This window comes from Schistocerca serialis, chromosome 5, assembly GCF_023864345.2.
Source record: "Schistocerca serialis cubense isolate TAMUIC-IGC-003099 chromosome 5, iqSchSeri2.2, whole genome shotgun sequence".
In the NCBI taxonomy this organism is placed as follows: Eukaryota; Metazoa; Arthropoda; class Insecta; order Orthoptera; family Acrididae; genus Schistocerca; species Schistocerca serialis.
Window position 1 is genome coordinate 234,570,919 of NC_064642.1, and position 13,044 is coordinate 234,583,962.

The 13,044-nt window shown below is 41.3% G+C and overlaps 1 protein-coding gene across 5 annotated transcripts in view; it reads left to right on the plus strand.

The window, feature by feature from the left end:
- The window catches only part of LOC126482386 (peptidoglycan-recognition protein LA-like), a 554,285-nt gene that overhangs the window by 527,539 nt on the left and 13,702 nt on the right, over positions 1-13,044 (plus strand). The window contains exon 5 of one of the 5 annotated variants that reach the window (XM_050106487.1): positions 318-2,720. The exons of the other annotated variants lie outside the window; for them this stretch is intronic. Within the exon in view, the coding sequence (XP_049962444.1) occupies positions 318-847 (530 nt within the window). The 3' untranslated portion in view covers positions 848-2,720. Of the gene's footprint in view, positions 1-317; positions 2,721-13,044 lie in introns of those variants that run through there. 5 annotated transcript variants of the gene reach the window in all.

The window sequence follows — 13,044 nt, forward strand, 5'->3', positions numbered from 1 at the left end:
ATTCAGGCAGGTTGGTCACATTAATGTGACTGGACAGTTTAATCGACGATATTGATGCAGAATGTTAAGTATTTTATTTGATATACTATTATCTTAGTGGCTGTAGTAAATAATTTTATGATACCTGAAGATGATTAGATGATGATAACCGGTAGTTAATACGGGTTGGATGTTAATAAGTGTAGGTCGTTCAGAGCCTTTCATAGCTGCATGATGATGTTGATGATGATGGTGCGACAGAATACATGGGTTGATCCATGTTATTTCGTCGCGGATGGTCACATTGACATCTGAATGTTACTAATGTGTTGTTACAGACACGAACGTGACACTGAGCGGCAAGCTGCACGTCATCCCTCGTCGCGAGTGGTTGGCACAGCCACGGCTGGACTCAGCTGAGTTCCTGTCTCTGCCCGTTCCCTACGTGATCATCAGCCACTCGGCCACAGAGGGCTGCGACACGCAGGCTGCCTGCACACATCTGATCCGCTTCCTCCAGACATTCCACATCGAGAGCCGGGGCTGGTCCGACATCATCTACAACTTCCTGGTGGGCGGGGATGGCTACGTGTATGAAGGCCGTGGCTGGACTGTAGTCGGCGCACACACCTTCGGCTATAACAATCGCAGCATCGGCCTTAACATGGTCGGCACCTTCACCAAGGCGCTACCTTCGGAGGCGCAAATGCTCGCCCTGCGTCAGCTCATAGAGCTGGGCGTCCAGGAAGGCTTCATCGCCGAGAATTACAAGCTGCTGGGGCATCGGCAGCTCGCGAACACCGAGAGCCCAGGCACCAGGCTGTATGAGGAACTGATGACGTGGCCCCATTGGTCTCGAACCCCATGAGCCTTCCTTCATTACTCCAACCCTTACGCAATATTCGACTTCTCTGAGGTACAGCCCCATCCGTATCTGTTAGGGCCCCTCTTCCCTGAGACATGAATCAGATATGGGGCAAATGGGAAATCTCTGACCTCAGTACCAGAGTTCCCTGCGACAACCAATCAGCTCTAGTGCATACTGGATATCTCTGACGTTAGGGCGCGAATTCCTCAAAGCAGGAATCCGCTTCTGATCCATACTGGACACCATATCTGAATTATATCTGAGCCCATGGGGCAACATTATTTAAGCAGGCTAACTCAAAGCCAAAGGTGCAACGCACAAAGACAGTTACTAAATGTGTGTAAAATAGAGGCTGTGTACTTTCTTATGCAGGCTTACGCAGCCATTGTCAGCGAACGCAAAATCTTCTGGGCGATCAAGTGTGCCACTTTCCCCTTGTACTCCTTCCAAAAGCTTTAAATTTTATCTGATATCGAGCGAACTTCTTCATGAGCTTTTCGTTTTCATCAGGTTGTTTAGCACTGTCGGAAGCCTAGTAAGGATGCTCTCTCGTGTTCTTGCTGACGAAGTAGAACTATTGGACAAAATTCCATAGGCGTCGATTGGCAGACCATATTAATTAGTCATTGCGTGTCTAATAATAGCTCCCTACCCATGACTTAGGCTTTCTTGTGGAAGCCGTCGTTATTAATCAGGTACCCAATAACCTATTACATTGGCCTACCGAAGTTATCCTGAGTATTTGTACACAGAAACAACTGTGTTCACTCAGCTGGAGAAACCAGAAAGAACTCAGAAGAGGGATCGAAACGTCGAATCTGTAGAAAAAAAATAGAAGGAGGAAACGATGAAGCCCCATCGGCGACAAGATTCCACTGTCAATGGCCGCTTAGTCATCATATCTGTCACAATGAATTCGTCAACTACGTCCACATTGTCACAGTGTTTTAAATGAAGTTCCATCCTTCAATCTCAGAGAAATGTTAGTTTACAAATATACCTACAACGAAAACCATATGAATTGTTCGCTATTAATGCATAATCGAAAACCGCAAAAGCGGAAGTATGGCATGGAGTGAGAAGTCAGGTTTCATCAACTAACTACATATTCAACGCTCTCGTTTCATCCAAGCTAGTAAAGACTAATTCAAACCGAAAACAAATGATGATACTCTTTTATAGAAAATTCGAAATTGCAAAAGCAGGGTTGTTTCGGTTATCAACAACACGGATGATAACATCAAAAAAAGCTTTGTTGTTCACAGAGAGGAACAATATAAACCTACTTGATTAGAAGATTTACAGTTGGTAGCGGAAAGCCGAAAAGGTAACCTTCATAAACCTATTTCGCGGCAGCCGCAGACCATACTGCAGTAAACTGCAGATACTACAAATGACTGTCATTCGACAGCAGCTAAATGTGAATCAAAGGCCAAGAGTCTTCAGCGACGGGTGTACTGCATATGTGATATATAAATACCTCGGTTTGTGTTCGAGGTACAAAGAAATCACCACTACCTCAGAGGTGGGTTACGATTTCGCAGTAGGCGATTCCGATATAATTGGAGATTGTGTAAGAATCTCTTCCAGGAAACGGGTGCACGCAGTGTGCTTCAATAGCCGGGGTCTAGAGATGGTGCTTTATAATTTTTTCTGAGAAGTAATACAGTACCTAATTTACTTATTCAGTTTATATGTTTTCCCTTAATTAAAGATATTTAAAATAAGATGGGAAAAGAACAGAGTTTGAGTTCATGTAAATAAATGATGTACCAAAAGTGATTAGAAATAAAATTTCTGATCATATTTTAAGTATTGTTGTACATTGCTGTCTTTCAAAATAAAACATGATGCTCGATACAATTGCTCGTAACAGCTTGTTTTATTTTCACCTAAATTCGTGATGAAGAAAGCAGTCCTGTAATAATAACAAATATTCAAAAAGTCTCATAGCTCCTCGTGTCCCTTTTCCTGTTCCTTCCTCAACATAACTCTACTGTTGCAAGCGACATAAATACAGAATATATAGTTTCACGACTTCACTAGCTGCTGACAGCGCAACCAAAAATACTGCCAATGAATTCCAAATCGGGCAAAAGAAAATTATCAAATGCACATCCACATGTAACATTAATAAAATTGAACCGCCCCGCGAGGGGTCTCCCGGCCACCAATGCCATACGCTCATTACTACTGGAAGAATGTTCAGTAGTCTGAAGTACCTACTCAAAAGATTTTGAGGACTGCAAAAGGGGAGTGTTGGCTCTTTACTTAAAGGTCATCCACTTCTCAACTTTTATAGATGGATCTTACTACTGACTCGTCATTTTGTTACAAAGGAACACAAGGTGGGCGCTCCCGAGTCAGCACAATATTTTAGTACCTTGGTTGAAATATCGTCATACGCAGAAGAGTTTATTCTTTTCTGGGATCTATTGTCTGTCACATGTAGTGCATAGCTAAGTAAATCTAATGGATGAACTTTGGTAGGAAGGTGTTACTGAAATTAGTGGCCAGTGATTTAAATTTTGCAGGATCCTTGTCACTGCTATGATGTCATCAGGTAGTAGAATATCGTTTAACTTAACGAGTTTTTTTATTTTTTTATTTTTTTACATGGCTGCGTAGTTCGGTGACCGTTTACAAATTAAAGTAAAGAAAGCCCTCGGTCACAAAATTTAAGTCTTTTGACTAGGTTTCAACGCCTCTATGAGTGCCTTCATCAGAAATTAAAAGAAATTTAATATTCAAATTGTCCTATAACGTAAGTACAAAAAAAAATTACAGCTCTCGGTCATAAAATTTAAGTCTTTTGACCAGGTTTCAACATTTCTATGAGCGTCTTGATCAGAAACTAAATATTGAAATTGGCTTATAACTACAAATTTATGGGAAATTTTTTTTATATAAAAGTATAAGTACTGACTAACAGTACAAGAAAGAAACAGTACTTACATGTCACGTATAAGATAAATATCAACCGAGAAAGGCTTTAGCCGCAAAAACTTAAAAAGAATACACGGAAGGCGAGCCACTATGGGCTGCTCATACCTATAAAGCCACAGGTAGCAACAGACTGTCTTCTTCCTCACAACTACTTCTATTCCAACGACTTCACTTACTCCAAATACCATTACCGTTCACAACGATAAAAGTGCCAAACTTAAGCACTGGTTACTACTATTTGGACAGTGAATGTTGGGTCTTTAACCTGTCCCCACATTTGGATAACATATCACGTAATTTACATATTTATTTGTCATAGTCGTCATTTGCGATTGGGAATAACATTGCAGTTTCTTAATAGATATTCTTCTTCTTTTATTCAGATTCCTACCTGAAGATGTGGCTTTCCGCTACGAAACCGGTTTGGTTGTAAATAAAGATTCTATCGTATAGCTGTTTGTCGTTTTCATTCCACAACATGTAGCCTACTTTCACAGCTGCGGTTGCCCTCAACACAAAGTTGTTTGCAATGATTCGTAATGTTGTATGAATACTTTTAGGGAAGAATTAAATTGCTCATTTGTATGTCTTTGGTAAACCTTTCGCCATTCTTCATCCCGTGAATTCTCTCTGAACAGTGTAACTGAATTAGAATTTATGATTCTGCGAAGTTGTACGGTTCCTTTTGCAGCTAAATATGAATGATGGGATTGCTTTATTGTTGGCATTTGACCGTCTTCGGTGAGATAAGCCATTTACTGTGGAGTTCTCATCTATTTCATAAAATACAACTGGATTTAGAAATGAATCATCATCTGTTTCTCGATGTTCCAGTACCGTTGGGTCAGGTGCGGCGGGAAACAACAAAAAGCTGGTCTTCGGTAACTCTAGGTTCTCACTATCAGTAGCACCTGAAATGAAATCTGTACTGAAATATCTATATTCAAATATGACCCAATTGCTTATACTAGTTTTTACCAGTACCTTCCCTACTTTCTTAATGAATCAGAGAGAATTTGCTGTTGGGAGTGTGAACACTGTCAGAACAACTATCTTGTATGTATTCCGGAGTATTATTCTCAAAGAGCTATTCAGTGCACTACTCATTTATACCTGGGTCTTTATTCCATTTTTTGTGGACTCAGCCAATCCCATTACCTTTATATTTCGAAGACTGGCTTAATACGGGTCTCCTCACTAGGGCAAATAAAAGTTACCCGGGCGAGTTGATACAACTGGACGTGAATGCATGCATGCATGCATGCATGCAAGCAACCACACCCTGTGATGCGCACAGTACTTGTATTGTACGGCCGCCACGTGATTCTCACTGGTTGAGAGCGTGGTGTGAGCTGTCTGTGTGAGTGGGGCAGTGCAAATGGGACGATGGTACCCACAGGTGGAGCAACAGGTGATCGTTGCGGAAAGTCACGTGACAACAAAGTCGTGGAAACGATGTTTGCTGAGAAGTTTAATGGTGTCAAAGTGCCAGAAAAGAGTGCCATGCACGCTTAGTCCGAAAATGCCGTTAGATAGAATTCGTTTTTAACACATCAAAAATCATTCCTAAACGTTCCCGCACGCCAGAAAAAGTGTCTGCAATAGATCAGAAAACACTTCAGAATCCTATCAACCGACATCTGTCGCAAGAGACCAGCAACTCAATTCGATCATGCAGACAAATCACCACCTGGACCTGTTATATATAAACAGTGTGGGGCAAATAAAAGTGGCCCATATACACACCCTTGTTTTAATTATATTGACATCCATTCTGTAATGTCTTCTCAGGCACTATACTTTCAGTTCAACTCATCTTCAGTGATCCTCATCATCTTTGACACTATGTGTTAAGTTCCCCTAAGCCTTTAAGTTTATGTATGCCGGCTGTGATCTTTTATTCTTTGTTTCCAAATTTCCCCTCATTTCCTTTATGCATTTGCAGTATTTCACCAAGTAAGATTGATGCCTTGAGACTGGCTCCTACATATAAGTAGACTTCCTCACAAATTAATATTACAATTTGTATAGTACAGGAGAAATTTATAATGGTAATATGGTAATGAAACTATATATAACAATGAATGTATGGAATTCAAAAAACGTCAGTCTTATTGTGATCGTGTTAAGCGATTTCCTCATTACGTTCAGGTTGAATATGAGTAATATCATATAACAGAAGCGCGGGATGGTAGGAACCGAGGGGGGACAAGTAGTTGGCTAGTCAGAGAAAGAGCGTGAAATACGAGTGCGTGCTGAAAAGCAATTCCTCTGAATTTTTGTATGGAAATTTGTCAAGACTTTTTTAATAAAACAAAAGTTATTAACATTCTGCACCTTTATTCTGCATGTGTACATATTTCTCTGTCAATGTAGTCATCCCAGCGATGAACACATGCCGACCGTAATGGCCGAACGGTTCTAGGCGCTACAGTCTGGAACCGCACGACCGCTACGGTCGCAGGTTCGAATCCTGCCTCGGGCATGGATGTGTGTGCTGTCCTTAGGTTAGTTAGGTTTAAGTAGTTATAAGTTCTAGGGTACTGATGACCTCAGAAGTTTAGTCCCATAGTGCTCAGAGCCATTTGAACCATTTTTGATGAACACATTCCTCCCTACTAGAGACTAGTTTGTTGCTACTGTCGCTGTAGAATGTGACTTCACTGACGGAGCCACAGTCATCTGCACTTGCACTGGTTCATCACTATCAAAGTGAAGTCACCGAAGGTGCGCTTGTATGGTTGCGCGGGTTTGTTTTTGCTTCCTTATTCTTGAATTCAAAACAACTGTGTGAGGTGAAATGACAAGTTTAATGTCGCAATATCTCTCACCAAATTACAGCTTTTCACACAGTTTTCAACTCGCCAACATGAAAACAGCGCAATGGATAACGCATCTTGCCAACATTAATAAGTGAAATAAGTTTATACACAACAATGTTAAATATTAATTCTCTGAAAGAACATTAATCTTAAGCACAATATTATGAAAGTTTAATTGGAAGATTCTTTACATTAATCCTAAGCACGATAATATGAAAGTCTAATTGGACGTTTCTTTACAAAATTGCTCCTACACATACGTTATGATGTTGGTCAGTACTACGAAAATCGTCCGATTGTGGTTCAAAGTTCGCTACTATTTAGGATGACAATCAAGTCTATGGTGGATAGTTAGCCAAGTGACAAATTTGAGCGCAAGATTACCCAAGGCCACTCGAGTTCACAGTGGGCGCAAGCTGGTGAACCAACGAAGTTTACGCCTCTGTAGGCAGTATTTACCTTAAGCTGCAATGTGCTGCTGTCTACAAGGTCGCTCTCTCCCACTGAAATTCCTACGAAACTAATCTGGCCTTTACTGAACTTTCCAGCCGAAACTATCTCTGTGTTTCTCGTTATGTGAGAAAACATGTACTCAGCCCTAGTTGTATTATGCGGCTATATACACGCGCATGGTTGGAGCAGTGTGCATATTATAGCCCTCTCAGTTCTTGCAAGAACAATTAACTAATTTGGCTGGTTCGTTTGTCCACAGTTGGAGCTAAACGTTGCTGCAGCTAATTTTAGCTGGAGTGCAGCCGCTGTGAACGCAGTGTCCACACCAATTTCTTCTCTGCGTCGTACGGAGCGTTAAGTGCTCTGTTCTGCACTTGACGCCAGTTCAGAGAAGAGTCCCTCTCAAAATTTCTCTCTTGTCCTACTCGTGGCAGAACTGCCTCCCTCCACTTGGGTTCCTTTTTCACATCACAGCTTTTTTCGATCAATAGGAGCGTTCCTCTCATTTTGTAGAAACACCCCCTACCAATCGCAACGTCCCTTCTATCAAACTGCATCGAAACTTCAGTAGTTTTCTCCTTCCTAGTAAGTTTCCGCCAATTGGACGTTTTGTGCCCATTCTAGATGCCTAAAGTACGTTGACCTCTCTGTGTGTCACACTCGCTGGATGAAATTGCGTCACTTGCTTTTGTTCGTATCCTGTTGGAATTTTGAAACGCAGTTTTCTAAAGCTTCTTCTCTGCCCTTGTACCGATGCCCTCGCTCCAGGCGGTCCTCCAGCTTGACTCACCTGGCCTGGTGTCGCTGTCCCCTTTCCTGCCACCCCTTTAAGTGGGTGCCATCATAACTCCCGTAGCGCGGCTTTGCTACGCCATTGTGGAGCTGGCTTTTCATAACTAAAAGCTACTTGACTCACATTCCCTGTTCTACCTTTCGCTTAAAGACATGCATTGTATAGGAATGGTGTGTTAATTACTGTCGACTGACTGTCATCCCTTTTTGCATTACATGTTGATAGGCAAATGTTCTCATAACTGTCGATTTACGTTAGGTGTCATCTTCACCTTCTCATTGCGATTTGTAAAGGTCTCATGTAAGGTGCGAATTTGACCATTTATTCTGCCACCTTACATCCTTTCAGTTTGGAACAGATGAAAATCTGATGGGGCCAAGTGGGGACTGTATGGAGGATGACTGATGACAGTGAACCCAAGGTGTCAGATTGTTGCAGACGTCGCAGCGTCGTTTATGATCTGGAAATGTCTTGCTGAAGCGGACAGTACACCATGTGCGAACTCTTCGAATCCGAAAATCGATAACAGCGCACTGTTCCTCACACACGACATAGTTACTTTACACACCACCATTACGCGCTACGATTTGGAGTCCTTTAGCGACAAAGGGCTGCAGATATGTAGACATGAAGAATATAGATGTAGAATGTCAATAATGTTTATTTTATTTAAAAATATTTTAAGAGTTTTCACATTAAAAATTCGGTTGTATTACTTTTTAGCACGCCCTCATAACTGGGTAAGGATAACAGATAAGTTGAAAGCATGGAAACTGAAGCAGAAAAGGATGAGAAACGCAGAGTTAGTTTAGAATCGGATAGAGATCTGCGTTCCTTGTTGGGAAGAAGGAAAACAACTAAGTTATGTCGAGAAGGAAGCTACGTTGATGGTAATGGATGAAGCTATAATCGTTTGTTGAACGCAGACTGTTTTTGGATAAGTCTCAGGTAAAGGAGTGATTTGTTTGAGGGTCATAGAGCTGAAATGAAGAGGGAGGTGGAGGAAGATTAGTGTGATGCGAAGATACAGCCAAAATGTTTGATGTGTCCCATCTGGTATTGTGCTTATAAAATGGTTGCAAATTTCTTGCGTTTATTGGTTGTAACAGGTAGGTAGTTAGTGTTTAACGTCCCGTCGACAACGAGGTCATTAGAGACGGAGCGCAAGCTCGGGTTAGGGAAGGATTGGGAAGGAAATCGGCCGTGCCCTTTCAAAGGAACCATCCCGGCATTTGCCTGAAACGATTTAGGGAAATCACGGAAAACCTAAATCAGGATGGTTGGAGACGGGATTGAACCGTCGTCCTCCCGAATGCGAGTCCAGTGTGCTAACCACTGCGCCACCTCGCTCGGTTTGGTTGTAACAGTCTGAATCACAAAATTACCTATGAGGCAGATAGGAAGACCCAAGCTATATCAGTGTACGCAAACGCATTAATAACACACTAAAATTTTCAGGCTCTAGGTTGGCATTTTAAAGGGGGAGACTGCCTAATACTAAAATTAAAATTCTCCAGGTGTTATCAAAAGCAGTTGTGAAAAACCTTACGATTTCCTACTGATAGATTACAGCAAGTGCTTGGCTGAATATTAAACTGAAAGGATGCATGCATCTATCAATGCACTGATGGATGTAGAACATATAATTGCAATGATCAGACTGAATTACGATCTGGGATTTTCCTAATACGCCAGTGCTGCTATTCTACAGACCATAAGTTGTTAATAGAAGAGAGAGTGTTGGCTCCGTCTCTGGCTCTCTGAAGTGCTAGGATCATACTTCCGCAGACACGAACTTTGGACCTGCAAACGGGTGCAATGGAGACCACAGCTTGCAGAGATGCATTCAGCACCAAGACCCACGTTGAAGTCCCTTCTCTATCAGAAGTGAGTAGCCTGGTCTTTCCTTCCTGCCAAGACAACATGACCACCATCTGCCATCAGGGAACAACAAAGGGTAACTCTACCAGTCACAGCTTGTTTATATCGTTCAAGCCACTAAAAAGAAATTAAAAATCTGACAACGGCCACGTGAAAAACTACCATCACATAACCCGACCTTAATGCTGGTCTGGCTGATGAAGGTAAATCCTTGATAATCAATGGATGTACATAAAACAAACAGGAATTACGTTACCATTTATTCAAAAAAGATCGGTCACCTCTTTGCTAGGGCCAGAGTTGTAGTTAAATGACAATAACAATTTTTGTTACTCTGCCCTTCACAAAAATGTGGTTCCTTGCCCATTCATTACTTGATAGCATACAATGTTCAGTGACTGAAGGTTCATTCATACTAACTGTCTACCAATTAGCCACATATTTAAGTCAAAGAGTGTACGAAAAAGCACAAAACAAATCATTTATTATCCCGATGGGACTTTCCTTACGAAAGAACAGAGGTATCTCAAGGATGTATTCATTGAAACGTTCGGCAAGAGATACATCTGAAATTTTAGCAAGGTTGCACACAATTAACACTCACTCCATTACACCCTATGTACCTGACACGTGCACTACTGAGCGTGTTTCATGACAGGTTCGACAACGCGACGGCGACGTTGTCTTCCTCTCTCCTGTTCCTCCAGCACGTGTTCCTCAACGGGTTAGCCGCGCTTCCTGTGCACGAGAGGCGATTAATTTCTTTTTGCATCTGACAGATGTATTTCGTGTTTTTAAATGCTCCATTTTTGCTTTTACCCTTCAATTTCCTTTTTAGTATACGTTATGATACCTTGCAATTATAATTATTTATATGAAAACTGATTTGTGTACCTGATATGTATTCATGAAGCTCTCTGATACAACGCGTTTATTTATTTTAGTCTGACTATTCCAAACGTTCTGAGTAAATTTATTTTGTCCAAGCTACTCGTACGTAATTTGTTTTTCCAAAACCCAGTAGTTTTCATTAATAGATTCAAAATTGTAGCAAAAAACAGTGTAGTATAATATCGCTTACCCCACCAACATTTGAAAAAAATTCAGCAACTTCTATTTAATGGCTTTGACCACAGTGATGACAAAGAAAGTCTACCTTCATTAACTTCAGCACCCGAAGGAAAAGCAAACCTCACTCCAGAAGTTCCAGAAGGGGAAGTTGACACTGATGCAGAAGAACAGGTTCAAGAACGCGAAGATAATCAGACACTGAACAGAGTGATTAAGACACACCACCTGATTGTGAAGACGACGAGACTTCTTATGTTTGTCTCAAAAAGTAAGGAAGAAATATATTGGACTCAATTTCATGGAGAAAAACACCTCATCCACGTAATAGGAGAGGCAAACACAACATCATAAGACAACTCCCACGCCCTGTCGGGAAAGCAAGAGTCACAGATAATTCTGGTAAGCTTTGTCTGTTTATTTGAATGACAGCATGTTAGTAATGGATGTAATGTTCACTAATCAGTATATTATAGCATCCAAGATAGTTATTCACGTGACAGAGAGGCTAAAAAGACCGATAAAATCGAGATAACAGCACTTCTTGACCTTCTCTATATTGCTGTAACTTATAAAGCAGGGAAACCGAACCTTGCAGATTTATAGTCCGGTGATGGATTCGTGATTGAGATATTCCGTCTCACCATTGGCATGAATAGGTTTCGTTTTTTACTGCCAACTCTAAAATTCTATTACAGGCAAAGCAGAGAAGAGCGAAAAGTGCTCGATCGCCTTGCTCGTTTTTGAAAAATTCGTCAAGAACTGTAAAGACAGTTAGTGAGAGAAGACGGCATCATCGATGAAAAACTGGAGCCTTTTAGGGCTATGTGCGACTTTATTTAACACATACCTTCCAAGCCAGCTGAATATGGAGTTAAAATATATGCTGCCGTCGACTGAAGCGTGTATTATGCATGCAACATGGAAATTTACGTTTACAAGAAACCTGATGGCGTTTTCCAGGTTAGTGATACATATGTTGATGTCGTTCAACACCTGGTTGCCCCTCTTATATTACGACCAGATTTACTAACAGCTGGCAATTGGTTCAGTGATATTACTCTCCTTCCCACTTTGTCAACGACCTGTCGTATGTGGGGACATTGAAAAATAACAATTGACAAGTTCCAAAAGAAATGAAGGCTCTGAGCACTATGGGACTTAACATCTGTGGTCATCAGTCCCCTAGAACTTAGAACTACTTAAACCTAACTAACCTAAGGACATCACACACATCCATGCCCGAGGCAGGATTCGAACCTGCGACCGTAGTAGTTGCGCGGTTCCGGACTGAGCGCCTGAACCGCTAGACCACCGCGGCCCAAAAGAAATGAAAGATCTGAGGAATAGAGAAGCATTCTCAAGCGTTTTTGCGTTCAATAAAGAAAGCACTATTATTTCATATGTGCCAAACAACAAAAAGAATGTACTACTGATTTCCAGTATGCATCTGGACGGAGCAATTGACGAAGGAAGGGGAGAAAAGAAAACCAGAAATGATTACGTATTATAATGAATACAAACTTGGTGTGGACGTAGTTGACAAAATGTGTCCTGCTTTACACTGTCCACAGAGGCACGAAAATGTTTGCCAGTTGTCGTGTTTTAAATTCTAAACGTAGCTGGTATCAACAGCCAAGCCATTTGCCTGGTAACGGACAAAACGCGCCACCTCGCCGAGTTTTCCTACGTGAGCTGGGAAAACAGCTCATGAAGGATCACTGGATTAGGCGATCACAGCGCCCACGCTTCCGACGCACTATGGCCTTACCGTCTTCAAGAACTTCTTCCTCTAGATCAAATACCACAAACTTCAAGCAACTCTGCAATAACTGATACTGAAGCCCGTAAATGAAAGTGTTGCCAACCTTAATGGGACGATGAAAATAAAACTACAAGACTCACCAAATATGCATGCAAAGGATGCCGCCAATATTTATGCCTAGAACACTGCGACTATTTTTGTGTCGGTGGTTGTAAAATCTATCATGACAATGATGAAAGTCATTCAGAGGCACATTTTGTGAAAGTAGGGGTTGCTGGGAACATTCTTTTTCTTTCTTTCTTGCTAGTCCTAGTGGTACTAGTCAGATTTGACTCTTTTGACTGAATTTCTATGAACTAATTTATACAAAAAGTTTATACATAGTTTATTTAATAAATAACATTCTTAATTTGATGTTGTACGTGTACTTTTCCACCTGGGAAACCCGAAACATAGCTTTTTTCAGTTA